Raw genomic sequence first — 20,510 nt, forward strand, 5'->3', positions numbered from 1 at the left:
GTTTGTATGTTCTCCCTGTGTGTGCGTGGGTTTCCTCCGGGTGCTCCGGTTTCCTCCCACACTCCAAAAACATACTAGTAGGTTAATTGGCTGCTATTAAAAATGACCCTAGTATTTCTGTCTATGTGTGTATGATAGGGAATTTAGACTGTAAGCTCCAATGGGGCAGGGACTGATGTGAATGAGTTCTCTGTACATCGCTGCAGAATCAGTGGCGCTATATAAATTGATGATGATGATGATGAAGGAAATGTGTATACATGACCTCTGAGGACTAGGTATCTTTCTGACTTTATTCTTCCACTGTCTAGCCAGCTGTCTTAAAGACATGGGTCAGAACGGGGAATTTTCCCTCTCCTTAGTTCATTTATAAAAGATTTCTCAGATAACTGTGTAAAAATATGTCTAGAACATCAGCTTTTATTGGGATATTAACCTTAATGCCTTGAAATATTTGAATTCATTCATACCAAAACATTTCAAATATATGCAGACTGATTATGATGGTCTTTAATAAAAAACCAACTATTTACATGTGATAATCATTGATCACTATGATAAATGGTGTATGCAGGCATGCACGGTCTATTTCATTGTACATTGGCGTTTGTTTGTTATTTGTTTTAGAATGAACCATGAAAATAAAAAGGCATAGTGCATTTTAAGTCCATGATCTGTCATGCCTATAAAAATCTGGTAGCCATCCTTTTTATGGAAAGAATGACACACCACGGACTTAACATGCACCCTTTCTTTGGATGATCCTTATTTAAATTTTTGTTCACCGTATGGTGGACACAGTCAGGGCCGGATTAACCATAGGGCTAACTGGGCTACAGGCCAGGGGCCTATGGCATCCAGGGGGCCCTTGAAAGTGCTCAGCAGCAGTATTGATCGGTCGGGGACGGGGGCGCCCCCAGCCCGATCAGTGCTGCTGATCACTTTCCCTGCAGTACTTCCCCGGCGCGCTGTATTCTCCTTACTGAGGAGATCTCGTGAGTCTCACTCTCACGAGGTCTCCTCAGTAAAGAGTGTACAGCGCACCGGAGAAGGAAGTAAGTGCTCGGCTCACAAGGGGGGGACCCTCACGGGGGAATGGAGGCCCCCTTAGCCAAGGGGCCTCCATTCCCTTAATCCGGCCCTGGACACAGTGCAGTAAATCTTGGACAGATGCGACATTTCTAGTGTTTTTTTTAAGCCCTTCTTTATGAAAGTGCATATAAATTATATTATAGAAAGCAGAAGGACCTTGTAGCCAGAGACAATAAAGTCTCCCTCTCCCATTACTCTACAAACATAGGGCCTGTTTCATTAAGGAATGTTAGTGTTGATGCATGCTTTATTTTGCATTAAATTGCACTGCATAAGCCCAGAAACTAACTATACACCAATGAAGGCAAGTACGTATAATTCATCTTCAAATGCAAAGGACACTTCCAACCGCCTACAATTTCAGGGACAGAATGAGCGAGGGAAGGGGCGTATGCACGTGTTCAATGTGCAGCAAGGATGAGCTAAAAGCAGCAGCATCAATTGCAAGCTTTGGACATATGCATGCTATAATATGCATTTGCAATGAACAGCAACTGTAAAAATGCATTTTATGTACAATAGCCATTAGTAATATCATGATTAATGTATTTCAAGGAGAAAAAAATGAGGAAAAAAATTGTTTAATGTTTTTTCATTAATGACTATATTATTATGTACATTCTGCTGGGACTTTATATTCCATAAATGTATTGTACGTATCCAACAGTCAGAGCTGGATTTACACCTCATGGGGCCCTAGGCAAGATATCGGTTTGGGCCCCCCCCCCTTCACACACACAGTGGCCCCTCACACACACGCAGGGCTGCCATCAGAAATTGGGGGGCCCAGTACAAACGAAAGAGTCTGGGCCCCCCCCGTTCCCAATGTATAGTGCGGGGTATATTACATTGACTTTAAGCCACACATAGTACCCCCAGATCATATTATGCTACACATAGTACCTCCAGATCATATTATGCTACACATAGTACCCCCAGATCATATTATCATACACATAGTACCCCCAGATCATCTTATCATAAACATAGTACCCCCAGATCATATTAAGCCACACATAGTACCCCCAGATCATATCAAGCCACACATAGTACCCCGAGATCATATTATCATTCACATAGTAACCCCAGATCATATTATCATACACATAGTACCCACAGATCATATTAAGCCACACATAGTACGCCCATATCATATCATGCCCCACATAGTACCCCCAGATCATATCATGCCCCACATAGTACCCCCAGATCATATCATGCCCCACATAGTACCCCCAGATCATATCATGCCCCACATAGTACCCCCAGATCATATCACACCCCACATAGTACCCCCAGATCATATCACGCCCCACATAATACCCTCAATACACATTATTTTTGTTACATTTACATATGTGTATAGTGTGTGCTCACCTTCTACTCAGCGCGCCAGCCGAGACAGGAACAGCAGCTGTCAGCACAGGCAGTCCCAAAAGCTGGACATCACAGAAGAATACAGCCGCCGGCTCTATCCCCCCCCAGCTGGGCCCCCGGGAGCCGCTAGGCCCTAGGCAGGTGCCTAGATTGCCTAGCGGTAAATCCAGCCCTGCCAACAGTTTGTTGTGTCTGTATCAATAAGGCAACTGCCTTATATGCACAGCGTACTTGCATCCATATCCAACAAGAAACGTTTTTCAGATCCGTTTCTAGTTGAATACGGACCTGCATATGCTCAAATTATGCACATTTTTTTTTTTAAAAAAAAAGAAATGCGGAATACGGTTGTTTTGTGTGCCTTAATGAATCGGGCCCGTAGTTTTCAAACAGAGGCACAAACCTAATTGACAAGGATGTCTGTTTCATCATCATTTATGTTGCTAAGCTGAAACTTATCTTTGGTGATTGTATCCAGATCCCCCAAAAGACCAGGAAATTCCTACAGTTCTAGCTTAACTTGGATTACTCCCCACCATACTACAATATTAAGTTGTTTGTTAATTTTTGAGAATAGTTTTTGAAATTCAGTTTATTTTTTATATATATATCTTAAGTAAGAGACTAAGGGCTAAATTTACTAAGCTGCAGGTTTAAAAAAGTGGGGATGTTGCCTATAGCAACCAATCAGATTCTAGCTTTCATTTATTTAGTACCTTCTACAAAATGACAGCTAGAATCTGATTGGTTGCCATAGGCAACATCACCCATTTTCTCAAACCCGCAGCTTAGTAAATCTAGCCCTAACACTCATTTTAGATGTTTGTTGCTGGGCATTAAGTTGACACTTAGGGGTATGTTTACTAAACTGTGGGTTTGAAAAAGTGGAGATGTTGCCGATAGCAACCAATCAGATTCTAGCATTAATTTTGTAGAATGTACTAAATAACTAGAATCTGATTGGTTGATATAGGCAACATCTCCACTTTTTCAACCCTGCAGTTTAGTAAATATACTCCTTAGACTTCAGGTGTCAATAGGACTAGCAAGTGAATTGAAATCCCGGACTACAGTATTTTTTCCCTATCAAGTAGCGGGGGAAAGAAAAACAATAGAAACATTAAGATAATTGTTATTTTGGGTTATAGGTTTGTGATTGTATTACTTGTCTTTGTTTATCTTAATGTCATCTTTAAGGACATTACAGTAGCGTTGCTATATCAGAAACTACAGACCCTCTCATCTGGTCATATTCTTCTTGCTTGACTTACAAGTGATCTATATAGGAACCAGCTCCTTACTGATTATGCATGCCATGATGTTTGTATGTCAAACACTACCAGGTATACTTCCACCATCTCCTGGAATGTGGACATACTAAATATATTGGTAGAATAGGCAAAAAGCTCTCCAACACCTGATTTAATAAGCACAACAAATTTGTAGTTTTTTCCTTTTATTTACCTTCAACTTTCTTTTTTATATAAAAAAAAACTATTTAAATCAAACCAATAAAATATTGTGAGACTTTACATGGGAAAAGAAAAGGTCCAAACTAAATCCGATTTAAATGTTGCTGTAGCCTCATCCCAATGGATGAATAAGCTTCACGGATATTTGATTATGTAATCATCATTCCATCTTAAGATAATTAGATACATAATATAAAAATATGCACATGCCCAGAATTAGATCACCAACTTTTATTGGAAGGAACCCTACAATCCACGTTACACACAAAGAAATGATTAAAAAAAAAAAATCATTATTCAAAGATGCCTTGTGTTAATAAAGTGCAAGTTGTTTGAGAGAATTGTGGATACAGGTCTTAGAGAAATTATTCTTTCCTTATTTAATGCTGGCTGTAACAAATGCTAGCAACAAGCTTTAGCAATCTTATATTATGCTAGGCATAATACAATTGTAGTGGAATTGATTACATTTAGATTGTAAGCTCCAAAGGGGGCAGGAACTCATTTACTTCATGTTCTCTGCATAGTGCTGTGTAATAGGATTGGAGCTGTATTAATAAATGATCATTAATAATCCTAAATAAATAGGTTCATACAAGAAATGGACTTGCTATGTCTTGTCCAGTAAGCTGCATTGACAGACGCTTGCAGGAGTTGTTCTCATTCTCATTATTCTCATAACGTTGAACATGCTGGAATGTTATTTAAATAATGCGCGTGTTGCATGTATGAAGTCCTTGTTTTAAATAAGCTTTTTATTACATAGGCATTTACATATTTTAGAACAACCAAAAGCAAAACAATATCACCTGGCGCTAGTTAAATACCTTAACACCTCATAAAGATCTACAACCGCAGCTGTATAGAGGATAGTGTCAAAATCCCCTAAATAATATAAAATTGCTAAATGTAGAAATATACAGCGCTGAGAGGGGATTCCATAGGTGTATATCAATTTGATTAAAATATATATAAATTGATAAATATGCAAGAAATATCCAAGGCAATTCTAAAATTACCTATTTATTAACTCATAGGAAACCCATGTAAAACCTCTATAAAGGATGTGAATATCCACCATTACAAATACCTAAAAATGCTGAAGTGGAACCCCACTAAGATTGCATTGGAATTCTAACTGGTACTGCAATTAAAGAAACTGTTAATTGATACAATATAGAACATTCATAAGTCCACATTACTGTCCAAATTGCCAATTTTAGTAGCCCTATTTGTAATTTGCAAGCAAATATTCACATTATTAAAGTTGTTTTATGGTGTACCAATAATCATTGTCTGCGGCGATTTGTGTCAATCCAACTCTCAAAGCGATTTATTAGCAAAAGAATAAACAATTAAATAAGTACAGCTGATACATACGCCGTGCTCTGCTGGATTCAGCATACAGTCATTCAATCCTGAAGTCTGCCGTCAAAGAGACTGAAGGCTGGTTCCAGGGAGCAGTATATATACATTTTGGTGTTACAGTAAATACAATACAGATGACTTGGCATGTTTCCATAGGTCCAGGCTGCAGGACAGTCCAGTATAGTGTAGTTCATAGGTCAGTTCAAATGACACCCTCCAATGGTGGGGATCAGCTCTCCAACAGCTGCATACTAATCTTCCCACCGAAAGCTAGTTCAAACTGGTCTATTTACATTACACACACACAATACCATTCTGATCATTTATTCCCTATAATACATATCTTGCATACGCAAGGGGCGATCCTTTATACGATTGAACCGGATCACTAAGGATAAATAGGGGATTAGAATGACACCAAACATGATATGTTTCCTGTAACCTGAACCTTAGATCTCAATAAAGTGCTTCTAACATTAATCATATTTAACTTCTAAATACAATAACATTTGTTCAAAAACAACTGTGGGTTGGAACTATTATAAAAATGAACTATATACAAGTGAATGTGTAAGTGTATGTGTGCGTTGTTTATCGTGCGATTGCGTCATAACACGTGGCGTACTGATTGCAATCGCACGGTGAAACAATATTAATCAATATAGTTTCTTTCATCCAATTATTTGACTTCGACAACATCCTTTGTAGAGGTTTTACATGTGTTTCCTATGAGTTCATAAATTGGTAATTTTTTATAAGTGCCTTAGATATTTATTGCATATTGTCAATTCTCACTTGACATTTATAGAAAAACAGTAAAAATAGTTTCTTCTTATACATAGGAAACACTGACTAGTCAGGTAACTGTGGAATAATATATCTTTGTTTTTTGAAAGACTGTTCTCCTTTAGTACTGTAAGATGTGTTTTGTAGAAAAAGTCAGTTCACTTTGTGAGTGCTGATGTAATGTGAAACACATTTCTATTACTTTCCCCTTAATGTTAATCACAACACTGAAAGGACTGTAAGCCAGTTAAAAGGACTTTTTTATGTTCTTTATCACAAACCATCATGGAGGTCTGCAGAGAGGGTCTTTAATCCAATAAACATTTCATTGAAATCTTGAATAGAAAGCCAATGGAGAAGCTACAACAAGAGTGCGTTGAGGGTCAAATTAAACAGGTGGAGCGCTCCAGGATTTGACAAAATGTACCAAGAAATTCCTATTCATTTACCGCAATGTTTATGGGAGGGTAATTGGTTTACCTGGACAAACTTCATATTGGCAATAAGAAAACAGTGCTATTGAAATAATCCAGTGTCAAGCAGGATGGACAGGGCATGCAGAGGCTGTGAGAAATTCACCTAGCTAATGGCTCTGTCCAAAGCTGGTCTTACAAGGGAATAGATAATTAGATGTAATTAGGGTGTATGAATTGTTGTCTCTTTGCCCTCAGCTTGAATCACTTTGGAAGCAAAAACTGCTCCTGGTGTAAATGCTTTGATGTATGAAGAGTCATTGTGGCTTGGCAGTATAAAGGCAGTGTTTTATTCTTCTTGCATAATGGCTGCAATACATAAAGAGTGAATAGGCATTGCAACCCCCAAATCTGCTCAACAGCAAGGACCTCTGGTTGTTCTTGTAGGTAATGAGGGAATGAATGTAAACCAAGATGAGAATTCTTTACTTTTACATGTCGTGTCCTTTGTTTAAATGTAACTACTGTCCTACGTAAAGCAAAGCTATACGCTTTGTAGTAGCAACAAGATAAAACTAAAACGTTATAGGAAGTTATTGAAACAATAATATATTAGTTATACAAATGTCCCATAGCACAAACTGACGTTTTGTAATGACTAAACCTGTAGATATAATTATGGGAAGTACACAAAGTTATATCAGTTGTAGTGTATTTTCTTAGTCATTTATGTAGTTTTATACTTTTGTTTTTCTTTCTTTCTTTTTTTTTTTCTTTTTAGGACTTTTCATGGGGGGGGGGAAATCAACAAGTGTATGGGTGTGGATATATAGATATATATTAATATAATATATATGTGTGTGTGTATATATATGTATATAGATATAGATATATATATAGAATATATATCTCCAGACTGCTGGAGCTACTGTCCAGTGGTTGGAGGGTGAAAACTGAACACAGCATCTAGGTGATTGGGTGAAATAGAGCTAGTTTTGGAAAGCTACATTTTTTTTGGTAGTTTTCAATTGGCTCTCAAAACATGAGGGATTCTGTCCTCAACAGGTCTACAAAAGCGTGGGCATTCCCTTATTGTCCTTGATAGGGGTCTGAGAAGTTATATGGTAGGAGAGGAGAGTGGCATAGGTGGTTGTTAGTGTGTACTTGGTAATTAACAATTTGAAAGTTGTATTGTTTTGTTGTCTTGTTAATTATTTGGTTATGCTGTGTTTTTTTTTTTATTGCTGTGTTTTTTTTCTTTCATTTTTCTTTAAGTCCTGTTAGTGTTATTGTGGGTGGGTGTGTAGTGAGTGTAAGTCTTGTTGGTATAGGGAGTGAGAGTTTGGATGAGGGTAGGTAATTAATGCTGGAAGGAACAGAGGAGGCTCATGAGGATGTAGAGGAGGCATGGCTTGATGAGACTAGCCAGGTTGCAAAAACGAAGTCTAGCAGGAATACCTGTTTTTCACAAGATGAGAACTGCTTGTTTTAGAAGTAATATTATCCCCGTTAAGAACAGATACTGGGGGAACCAGGCAGCCAGCACCCTAATAAGTCATAAATGACAGCTATGGGCAAGTGTCTGTAATACTGTTACTTCAGTAAAGTGGACAGTGCAGGAGCTTTGTGCATTTGAGTTTTATGCAAATATTTTTGCATAAAACTCAATCTCCTGATCTGCGAGGGAGTCCTGGGTCAAACATGCTCTAAAAATACTATACAGGGCCTCCTCTGGAATCGTATAAAAAAAATTTACTAGACAATGCCATAATGACACATCCACCAAAGTCATGGTTAGTGCCATTTTCTATTGAACATTATTGGCCAATGGCCTGTGATTTGGTCAAAATATATATATATTTTTTTTCCCAAATGGATTGTCTAGCAGTTGGGCAAATTACAGCTTGCTACATTTCATGATTTGAATTCTTACCATGTAAAAAAGAAAAAGTCCCAGTCCCATGAAAAGGTGTGTTTTTTCCATTAACATTTTGGGAGAAATCTTGAATGCGAGAGTGAGACGTGCTAATCAGATGAGAGCTGAGGTGGCGGTTGGCTAACCGAGAGGTAGTATGACTGAGATGAGGTAGGAGAGGTAAAGAGCTGTGGAGTTAGAGAGGGACTTGTAGGTGAAGGAGAGGAACTTGAAGAGGATTCTATAGTGGAGGGGTAGCCAGTGGAGTGTTTGGCTGAGAGGGGAGGCAGAAGTAGAACGATGAGAGAGGAAGATTAGTCTCGCTGCAGCATTGAGTATGGAGAGAAGAGGAACAAGATGGGAGTGGGTGAGGCCAGTAATGATGAGGTTGCAGTAGTCAAGGCTGGAAATGATCAGATAATGGATAAGAGTTTTTGTGGAATCAGTGGAGAGTAAGAGTCAGAAACAAGCTATATTGTGGCAATATAACCTAAACCGCCTGACACATATATATTTTTTTATTTGAATGATTTTCTATATACAAATTTTCTTATATTTGTATTCTAGTTTATTTATATACCATTTTTATTTGGTGTTACTAACTATATGTGCATTAATTTTAATTAGATGTTAACCATGTGCATTATGCAGCTCCCACATACTGATTCATATGTTGCCATGCCTGTAGAAGAGAATACTCCTTGAAATAAGTAGCAAAGACTATGTGCTTCTGATCGATTAGGACATATTGCTATTTATATGGTGGAGAGCAGCCATGTTTTTCTCCACACTCTCCATCCATGAATCTGTGAATTCCTCACCCTGTGGTGGTAAAATTAGTGAGGTCACATTACCCATGATCTTCTTAGCTAGCAGTGCTGTGGACTACATAACTGCACATGAGTAAACTCTACAGGATATTTGTACATTTCCTCAATGATATATTGTTTGATTTATCTCATACCTTCCAACTTCTGCTTTCTCCAGAGGGGGGAGAGGGGGTTGGGTCAGCTGGCAAGTGTCGGAGGGGGCGTAGCATTGCATGATGAGGGTGGGGCTTAATGACAATAATTGCATCATTAAGTCCCATCTCCACCCTGGATCCAGGAGAGTGCCTGATCTTCAAGGAGTCTGGGAGGACTCCCCAAATTTCATCAGCCTCCCAGTCATTCTGGGAGAGTAGAAAAGTATGATTTTTTTTTTTTTAAGGCAATAATACACCCCACTTATGAATATAGCACAGCGTATTACCCGGACTTACGGAAGAGTAGGCAAACCTTCCGGATTCGCTGAAATTCACAGCATTGAATGGGGCTGCTTAATCGCATCATGACACGGGACTCGACAACGTCACGTCTCCACCTGGATCTCCCGGGGGAGAAGTTTTTAAAGTTGGCATGTATGGTATAACCTCTGGGTTTTTCATTGTAATATAGTGATAACAATGTGGTTATTTTTTTTTATTTCAATAACTTGCAATATAAGCAGTCACTGGTTGACCCTTCTATTGACATATTTCTATAAGAATTAAGTATCATTTGTTCACAGAGCTAGCATGAACAGAGTCACAACATTACAGCAAATGGAATAATTATGGATGATTGTGCTTTAGATATGCTTTAGATATGACCCACATACAGACTTCCTTGTAGTACAGCATAGGTCAACATAAGAAAATCTTGCTTTTCTATTGGGAACTCTTTGAAAGTTATTTACAGCTAAGTCTTGCAATAAGGTTAAAAAGGTTGATGATGTGATACCAAGTTGTGCCATACTATTCTCTTCATGTCAGAATGTAATTACCACTGATTCATAAAACTGTCTCTGAGAAGAGCCGTGGTTTATTAATCAGCTGATCAAGAGAACAACTGACAAATAAAGAACACACCATTTTGAATGATTGCTAATTACCCTTGAGGTCATGAACAATTCTTCTTAAGAATCATTGGCATTATTTATTGAAAAGCAGTGTTTAACTCTGTATAGTAGCATGACAGGATCTATAAATGTTAAACAATAATTTTGTTCTTTTTTTTTTGGCATACCTGGCTATAAATAGCATACATCAGTCTGTTTTCTCCTGTAGTGAGTTTATGACATATTTACTATGTATGTAGTGCCTGTTACACAAATTGCAAGTAAGATGAAATCATGGTTTTCCTCATTTCTTATTATAATTTCCTTATTCTTACAGTGTATGAGTAACTTGCCCTTGCTTTTCTTTCATTTTTTTATTTAATGTAATTTGGCATAATTGTTTAACTGCATTTTACAAAGGAGCACCATTGAAACAATCAGGATAGTGATGGAGATATTTAAGCTATGGGCAATATGGAAATAAGCCACTCCTATTTATAACAGACTTTTGGGTAATGCCATTTACCTGTTAGCACTTTGAGTTTATGCTTTTACATGCTGGTCTTTAAAAACTTGTGTTTACTTAGAAACCAACAGACATGATAGCACATACTTCTAATTTTATTGGATATTGTAGTGTAAATGACCACTGTTAAAGAACCTTTTGTTCAATGTTTTCACCTATTCAGTTACAGTAGGTAGTGAGTGTAGGAATATTTTATTATTTAAATTCTGGGTATATGTTTTTGCTTAAGGTACTTTATAGACCAATTTGAAGGTTTCATTCAAAGGTCATAGTCCAAAAATGATTTTCCCCTTGTTTTTAAACGTATGCTCATTTACACAAATATATATATATATATTTTATTCTCCCCCCCCCCCCCATGTTCTGAGGTTACTGCCTGAATGAAATTCCATAGAGTATATATGGACTGTTACATGAATATACCCTGACATTTCTATAAATTCATGTATTATCAGTATATATTGTGTTGATATTGTGTAGCGCCCACAGAGATAAGTAGCTTATTTCATTTTTCAATTCACTTCTTCTCTGTTAAGGATATTACTGTCCTGTGGACATTAGCATATTCTATAATGTAATAAGTATGGACTTTGTTTTGTGCAGAGCATATTTGTCCACTCTCCCAGAATGTCTGTGTCATTCCGGCCCTGTCTCCGTGTCCAAACGACGCTTTTCAGTTGCAGAGGGTGTGGGCAAAATGATGCCCACTTCTGTCAAGAAGGCAACAATAAGTCTATAAATGCATTTGTTACAACAGCGATATGCAGAAATGCATCTCTAAATGCACAGCACATCAAACCTTGAAGTGGATGAGCTACAGCACACACTACACCAGCTTCCACTCCTGCCCGCTAAGAACAAGGACCTAAGGCCTAAGTGGGTACAGACTCACTGAAGCTGGACAGTTGAAGATTGGGAAAATGCTGCCTGGTCTGATGAATCTATTTATGCTACGAAATGCAGATGGTAGGGTCCAAAAATTTGAATTCCTTCCATAAAAGGAACAGGGTTTTTTGCTGTGTAAATAAATGACTAGAAATTGCATTAAAATATTATTGTAAATTTTAATCTACCCATGTATGTACGCCCTAAATCAGGGCCTCCATTATCTCCTGGGAGAGAAGTAAATCTTACAAGTCAATGGTTATGCTCTCCAACAGCTGAGCCTGGCTTTACATTGTCTATAAAACATGCAGGGGCAAAAGATATAAATTATTCAATTATAACCTTTGTTTAAAGTTCAGTTTGCAGGGTCTGGCAGAAAAGGATTTGTGCTGCTGTACTAAAACACTTATCTGTTTAAAGGCATGGACCCTGTGAGACACATTTTAATTAACAACCTGCTGTATTATCATATCTCACCATGCTGTTCTCGTGGTGGCAATCACCATATGCACATAACCTACCTGTATTAAATACAGGAAACTTTAAGTTACTGCACATTACTATTTTCTATAATGTATTATAAATTCAGAAAATCTAAATGGTGAAAACTTACTGTTATGAAAAGTATTTATTTGTTGCTGACGTATATAGTCTGCTGTGAAGTAGCAAATTAGTCTCATTGCATTTATTCATTGTACCCTGGGCATAGCACACTTGGCATTAATGCTGGGTACACACTACAGAAAATGACTGCAGATACAATTTCTCTAACGATTTTACCAACGACTGAAAGTCCCGATGAGCATGCAGATTTATGTGTACACACCTACATGATTTACCTTTAGATCTGTGATCTTCATCACTCATAACCATCTGCTAAAAAGAGTGTGACTCTGTACACTCTACAGATATATCTGCCTACTCTGCTGGTCGTGCAGGCATACACACATCCACACATCCACATTTACCTGATTGCCTACTCTGCTGGTCGTGCAGGCATACACACATCCACATTTACCTGATATCGTTCCATCGTTGATCATGATTTTTAGGACATTTATAAAATCAAATTAAACAATACTATGTGCTTTGATGCGATAAAACCTGATTGTGGAGCGTACACACTAATGCCATATCTTACCAAACGGTCTTTTATTGTGTGATCGACATGAAAATTGGATGTACCCAGCTTAACTCCATTCTGTCTTATATGTCTGATTCCATGTCCATGGTACTGATTGTGATATAGACTATGCAAAAATGTATATAGTTGTGAGAAAAATATTGGCACCCATTAAAAACAGAATCCCTTAAATGGGATAGACAAAATTTTTGGCACCTTTTTAGAAGTCGTTAAAAATAATTATGTTTCAAGCAGGTTATTTTCCTTCACTTTGGAACCGAAGTCATCTGTAGTGAGTAACAAGTAGCTGTAATATAACATATCACTCATTAAAGAAGCTTGAATAGAGAAAGTGACTCATTCTCCTGTTTTGTGTCGCTTTGTATACTGCAATAAACTTTGAGAAAAGAAAGATAGACATAGAATTGTCTGAGGCGATCAGACAGAAGGTTGGAGCAATGTTAAGGCTATAAATTAATTTTCAGAGACCTTGATGTTATGGTTTCCACTATATGTACTGTTATTAGGAAGTTTAACATGAATAGTTTTTATTAAGGTTTTTAAAAGTATAGGGTAGGGGGGTACAAAAAGAAGAGGAAGAAGAGGGGGAGTACATACTGGGGAGCAGACATAACATTGTATTTCAAACCACACATCTATGCATACATAAATCAGCATTATCCCCACAAGGGGGAGAGAGAGGCACAATATTAAATATTTAGTCAGGAGCTTGAGAGAGATGCGCTGGATCAGGAGTTAGAGGGGTATATGATTCCAAAGGATGAATTAATTTGGGCCCTCGCCTTCAGTTGTAAATTCCTGCCAATTGACAATTTGAGAGGATGGAGACATAGAGTATTGGACATTTAGTGTTTCCATACGGCAACTAAAATGTATGTTCGCAATGACCTTATAGAGGGTAGGGGGAAAAGGCTGTTTTCAGATTTGTGCAATTGCCGCCCTAGTAGCTACCATGATATGGCCCCATACATAACGGTAGTGTTTTGGCAGTTGATTGGAATATAAATGGAGAAGGGCTACAAGTGGTGGCGGTTTTATGGATACTGAGGTAACCCTCTGTGCGAGGTCAAAGATCTCTTGCCAAAGGGGCTGAATGACAGGGCACAACCAGAAAACATGAATAAGGTATTTATAAAATTCCTTAGGAGAAAGAGCATATGTATCCTGCAATTGTGCAAAAGAATAGAGGTCCCCAGGGCCAAACAGATGGGCCAGTGAGTAGATTCCTGCGAAGAACCCAATTAGAAATATCAAAATCAAGGAGTAGCATAGACACCGTGAGGAGAGAGATATTATTAGTCGGAGGGATAAGGTCTGTAGAAGACTATGGTTCTGTCCCAAATTCTCAGAGCATCCACAATAGACATTAGGGAGTGAGGAGAGTGAGGTCTCAGGTGTTTGGGAAGCCAAATCAAATCTGAAACTGGGCACGCAGTATATTGAGTCTGTTTGAAGTCCACCAAAGGTTTTGGGAGGACAGGAGAGACCAATCTCTAATTTGAGATGGGATGCAGGCTTACTGATATCTATTAAGATCGGGTAGTGCTAGTCCCGCACTAATTTTTGGAGAGAGTCATACGGGTATATGACAACCTAGATGGACGGCCTTTCCACATATAACGAAGCATCAGTGAATGAAATGGAGACATGAATTTCTTTGGAATAATGTATGGGATAGTTCTGAATAAATACATAAGTTTTGGAAGTAGCATCATTTTAAAGGTCGCTACTCGGCCCAGCCATGAAACCTCAAATGTCATCCATGAAGTGGAAAGCCTTTGGAGTTGATTTTAGTAATGGAGGATAATTAACTTCAAATATCTCTGCGAGATTAGCGGCGACATTGATAGCTAAATATGAAATTGTTTTTACCTTCCATACATACTTAAATTTAGATTTCAAGCGAGCTACCGAGTCTGAGTGTATATGGATTGGTAACACTTCAGTCTTTGTAGTATTTAGTTTATAATACAAAGCCTGGGTATATGTATTCGGTATAAGGTGAAACGGATCCAGCCAGTCCATCTGCAAATAGACACAGGGTGTGGCAGTTCCTCCCGAGATCAAAGCCTTTGCAAGAATTTTATCTGTGCAAGTGTTCAGCCAGAGGCTCAATTGCCATAACATAAATAAGGGGCGAGAGAGGGCACCCCTGTCTTGTCCCATTGATGATGGGAAACGAATTTGCTAGAAACCGTTACTAAAGACCTTGGCATATGGACCACGGTAGAGTGCCATGATCGCCTGTAGGATGGCCCCCTGGAAACCAAATTTGATTAGGAACCGATTCATATAGTCCCAGTGCAATCTATCAAATGCTTTCTCTGCATCCAGAGACAGCAGTAACAGCCTGACATGGTTCCTCGAGGCATAGTCCACAAGGTTTAGCACTCTTTTTGTGTTGTTTGGCGTCCCAACACAAAACCTACATGAACAGGATATATGAGGGATGGAAGAATGGGGCTGATCCTGTTGGCGACCAATTTTGCGTAGATGTTTAAATCAGTATTTAGGAGAGCAATAGGCCTATAGTTGCGGCAGTCCACGGCATCTTTCCCCGGTTTTGGGATAGTTACAGTTCAAGCCTCTAGCATCTCTTCAGCCTATGCCTGTATTAAATAGAGAGACTAGTATGGAAACAAGATCTTTCTGAAAAGTAGTTAATGTAGCCATCTGAGCCAGGGGCTTTACCTTTCGGAAGGTTTTTAATAACATCGGTCAGCTCTCTAGAGGTCCAGGGACTATTTAGAGTCTGAAGTGTGGCTATATTTAAGGATGGAAGATGTATGTGTTGGAGGAAGTCCTGTATATTGGTCAGGGAGGGTTGCAGGGTATTGGGGTCATCTTTAAGATTATAAAGGCCAGCATAATATTTCGCAAACAAGTTAGCAATATCTTGAGGATTCGAGAATTTTATTCCACCGGGACCAGAAAGGTGACGTATACGGTCACTAGCTTGTTGGCCTCGGAATTTCCGAGCCAGCATGCATCCAGCTTTTTTTTCCTGTTGTGTAGAACTTATTCCGAAGACGTGGGAGAGCTGCCTGGGTGCGGGCCATGAGAAGCTGCTGAAGTTGGTGCCTAAGCTGAATCAATTCATTTTTTAAAGTAGAGGGATTGTTTTTAATTTCTGGTTTCTAGGACCACAATTTTAGATTCTAAGTCTTTCTGCATGAGAGCATTAGCTCTTATAAGTCTAGCACCTGTTTGAATCGCAGCCCCTCTAAGGACTGCCTTAAGGGTACACCAATGTATAAAGACTGATGTATCCTCTATAGAATTAGTGGCAAGTTAATTGTCTAGTGATTCTTGGAGGGCTACCTTACCTTCAACAGAGGTGAGGAGGTAGGCCGGTAGTCTCTAAGGTCTAGGGGGGCAGGAGTGAGCAGAGGGAACCAAGACCATAGTAATGGGGCGTGGTCTGACCAAGTAATTGGGACAATCAAAATGGTTTTTGAGTGTTGAAGGGCCCATTTGTCTGTCAGTATGAGATCGATTCTGGAATATGTATTATGTACATGTGAATGGTATGTAAAGTCTTTCTCTCCAGGACAAAACGTCCGCAAGACTTCATACAAGTCCTGCTCGGCCAACAGCTTACGAAATGATAGGGAGGGACTACCAGAGTCTGGAGGTGTAGAATTGCCAGGAGAGTAGGTTCTATCTAAGCTGGGATCTAAGACTAAGTTGATGTCTCCCAATAATATCTGAGTACCAAAACAAATTTTCTGTAGTTGTTTAAAGAGGGTTTTCAGGAAGGGTATTTGCCTAGAATTAGGGGCGTAAAGAGAGACAAACGTAACCGGCTTATTTTCCAAATGACCAGTTAAAATCAAATACCGTCCCTACTTATCCTCCAATTTTTGATGTAGCGTGAATGTGACCCTAGGGCTGAATAGTATGGTGACACCATTACATTTAAGTGGGCTATTGGCTATGTAACAGATTGGATAGTGTTGGTCTCTAAGTAGAGGTGGAGCTCTTGAACAAAAATGGGTCTCCTGCAGAGCTACTACATCAGCTTTGTATTTATAAAATGTAATGAGTGCTAATCGCCTTTTATTTGGGGAATTAAGACGTCTTACATTTAGGGTCAGTATTTTAACCATAGTGAGTGGGGTGGATGGATACGAGGGACCTCACAAAGATGACATTGGTTAAATCTATCATAGAGTTGAGAACTAGATAAGTGCATGGTTGTTGTTTTGAAGATGGAGTCTGCTATAGGGGAAAATGGAGGGAAGGAGCAAAAGAAAGGGATAGCAAAAGTGGGGAAAAAATTGGCGTAACCCAGAAATCGGGTTAGCGTATTTGCTGCATTGGGAGGGAAGCGGCAAAGTGAGTAACGTGGGGGCGTGGAGCCTAAACAAAGGCATCCCCCACCCATGTCGATATGAGGATATGGATACACAGGGGTCTGGGACTTGTTCTCAGAGATATAAAACCATTTATTAAGACCCAAGGGGTGGGGAAAGAGTGCTGACATCTGAGATGTGTGGAGGGATCTCAAAAAGAATAGAAATATAACAATGTATGAAAACATGGTAAACATATACAGCTCAAAAAATCAAAACAAAAACAGAGATAAGAGGGGGTATATTGGTACTTAAACGAAGGGTCAGCAGGCCTGCTGAGTCCGGGAGGAGTGAGTTAGGAGATTCTGAAATATCAGGATGTTATCAGCCTAAGCATACTCACAACGTCATCGCCGAAACCTACCCCACAAAATATTATGCTTATAATGATAATATAAGGTCACGGGAAACAATGGGGACCTAGAAAACATGAAATCTATAGAACTTGTTACAACATTACAAATAAGAAGCCCAACAACATTGTGATGGATAATACCTATACGAAAAAAACAGTCTGGCTTATGTATCTGCCATTCTCACGGTGTAAGAGTAGGCTCCAATGTTCACAATACCTGGATAAGCAGTAATGCGTGATGTGTGTTAACTGGAAATCACACGAGGGGATCTCTCCAGAGTGGACAGTCTATTCCTGAAAGAAAACAGAAGAACACAAAGAAACGTCTGATCCAGCCCTAGATCAGGCATGATCCAATGTCAACCGAACTGGCTGGATCCGAGGCTACGGTCAAGTGGGACTAGAGGCACAGATGATATCCCATCCTTTTAACGGCTGAACCCCCTCTTCAGGAGTACCGATGACATGCGTAGAGTTATTCTTCTGCATGATAAGCTTCACTGGACCCCCAGCGGTAGGGGACATCATTAGCTCGAAGCGCAGTGGTAACAGCATGAAAGGAGCATCGTTTAAGGATAATTACCGTAGAAAAGTCTGGAAACATTTGTAGATTCATCAATATATCTGTATGTTCTGCAGCTCTAGCTGACCTCAGGAGTTGTTCTTTAATATGAAAAAATTTATTTGCAGACGTGTGTGTCTGGGCACTGATCCAGTGAATGATCTTGGTTTAGGTAAACGATGAACCGTGTCGATGAGGAGATCTTGATCTCAAGCTGTAGGGAGCAGCTTATGAACGAGGGCCAAAACATAAGAAAGGAGGTCTGCGTTGGTTACAGATTCTAGGGATACCTCTAATTTTATATTGTTGCGCAGGAGCGGTCTTCAAAATCTGCCATTTTATCCTTAAGTTTCCAGTCTGTTATTCTAACGCAATCAGCATGACAGAGTGATCTCCAGCCTTGTCCTCATTAACTCTCTCACCTGTGTTAACGAGAGAATCACTGACCTGATGTCAGCTGGTCCTTTTGTAGCAGGGCTAAAATGCAGTGGAAATGTTCTTTTTGGGATAAAGTTCATTGTCATAGCAAAGAAGGACTTTGAAATTAATTGCAATTCATTTGATCACTCTTCATGACAATCTGGAGTATATTCAAATTGCCATCATACAAACTGAGGCAGCAGACTTTGTGCAAAAATAGTATTTGTGTCATTCCCAAAACTTTTGGCCATTACTGTACAGTTCCAGTGTGAGATGTTGCAGACCACAGGGTTGGTGCTTCATTGTGGTAATTTCTCACAGTCCAGGGTTTGGATATTGCTGGTGGCAATGGCCATATGGGTTTGTATGAAATAACAGGCACTTGTCAGTGTACACTTCCACTTCTTTTAAACCAGAAGCTTGGAATTCAATCATCATCAGCTATTTATTTAGCGCCACTAATTCTACAGCACTGTACAGAGAACTCGCTCGCATCAGTCCCTGCCCCATTGGAGCTTACAGTCTAAATTGGATGGAGGAAATGTCTTCTGGGGAAAAAAAAAAAAGCATAACCTTGGGAAGGATCAGTATTATTTTATACCATGTATGCCTTTGAAGTAGGAGGAAACCCACACGAAGAGAGCATACAAACACCACACAGATAGAGCCCTGGTAGATAGTCAAACTCTTGACAACAGCAGTGCTGATTACTGTGCCACTGTGGGTTCTGTCATATGGTTTATACCAGATTCTTATTTAGCCATATGTATCTTTCTAGTTTCCATTGAAACTGTGTGTGTTCTTGAAAGGGCATGCTGTAAAATGTAACCAGGATTAGACTGTAAGTTTTTATGTAAATGATTGTTCTTATTGTTATATTCAGTTGTAACTTAGTGTATGTTTCATGTCTTCTTTTAGGAATACTGTAGCACTGTTCAACTGGACTCTGGTATAGACTACCGAAAACGTGTTCTCGCTGCAGCCAGTAAAATCTACTTCCTGTAAGTTTAACTTTAATTTTGTAAGGGTTTTGTACTTTAGGATATGCACTACAATGGTCTGTCTTTTTTTCTTTTTTGACAATAATTAGTGAACCCTGTTCCTCAAGATACAAGCTGCAATTTCTTCCCACCATTTTGGTTTTTGGTTATTTTGCACTGTAGCTGATACTTCACAGGTACAGCTGTCGTTTCAACTACGCAGAACTTACTCCTACACACCCAGGACCTTTACAAGGCAGAAAACAGTAGAAGTTCAGTGCAAGATCATCTTTGGTGACTTAGTTTGGAGTAAATATAGGTGCACCAGCACAAATTAAGGCATGTCTTTGTGGTGAAAAATGTAATTCCTTGCAAAGTACATAATGAGCACATAGAACAAAAATGATTTGCTCAGTGGGACATCCAAACATGAAGAAAATTATATAAATCTATAGCTGTATGCATAGGTTAAAAACTGAATAATTGTAAAGATATTCTGGAATATTCTATTTTGTCTGCTGTTGCGCTGTTTGTCAAGGATAATCTTCAAAAGAGACACCTTCACTCATAAACGTTGAATCGGGTACACACAGAACCCATCATTTTCACACTGTGGAGGTAGCTATTTTCTAGGCAGAACCAATTGTCATTAGAATGCAACCTACACATTCATTAAGCAGTTGTGACATCATTGTGGCATGAGGCACTTTCTTAGGAAAATGGCTACCTCCAATGTGTATATGTCACTTGTATATTTGTAACTAAATGTTAGAATTTTAATATATTTGTTCTCTTTAGTGTATCTTACCTCACAACGTTTGAAGTTGGGGGATTGGGACAATGCTATGCAGAGGAGCAGTGAATGGGAAATACTTATCAACTTTCCCACCATGAGCCAGTTGTGACGTATTGTGGTGTATATATAGGAATCTGAGAATAATTTTGAAAGCTTTATGGATTTAATATTCTTTATTCAGTAAATTCTTATCCATGTATTAAATTA

At 38.9% G+C, this 20,510-nt stretch overlaps 1 protein-coding gene across 1 annotated transcript in view; it reads left to right on the forward strand.

Moving 5' to 3' along the window:
- The window catches only part of AFG1L (AFG1 like ATPase), a 93,658-nt gene that overhangs the window by 58,432 nt on the left and 14,716 nt on the right, over positions 1 to 20,510 (forward strand). The window contains exon 8 of the mRNA XM_075202882.1: positions 19,446 to 19,528. Coding sequence (XP_075058983.1) covers positions 19,446 to 19,528 — 83 coding nt within the window. The remainder of the gene's footprint in view (positions 1 to 19,445; positions 19,529 to 20,510) is intronic.

Source organism: Mixophyes fleayi, chromosome 3 (assembly GCF_038048845.1).
Source record: "Mixophyes fleayi isolate aMixFle1 chromosome 3, aMixFle1.hap1, whole genome shotgun sequence".
In the NCBI taxonomy this organism is placed as follows: Eukaryota; Metazoa; Chordata; class Amphibia; order Anura; family Limnodynastidae; genus Mixophyes; species Mixophyes fleayi.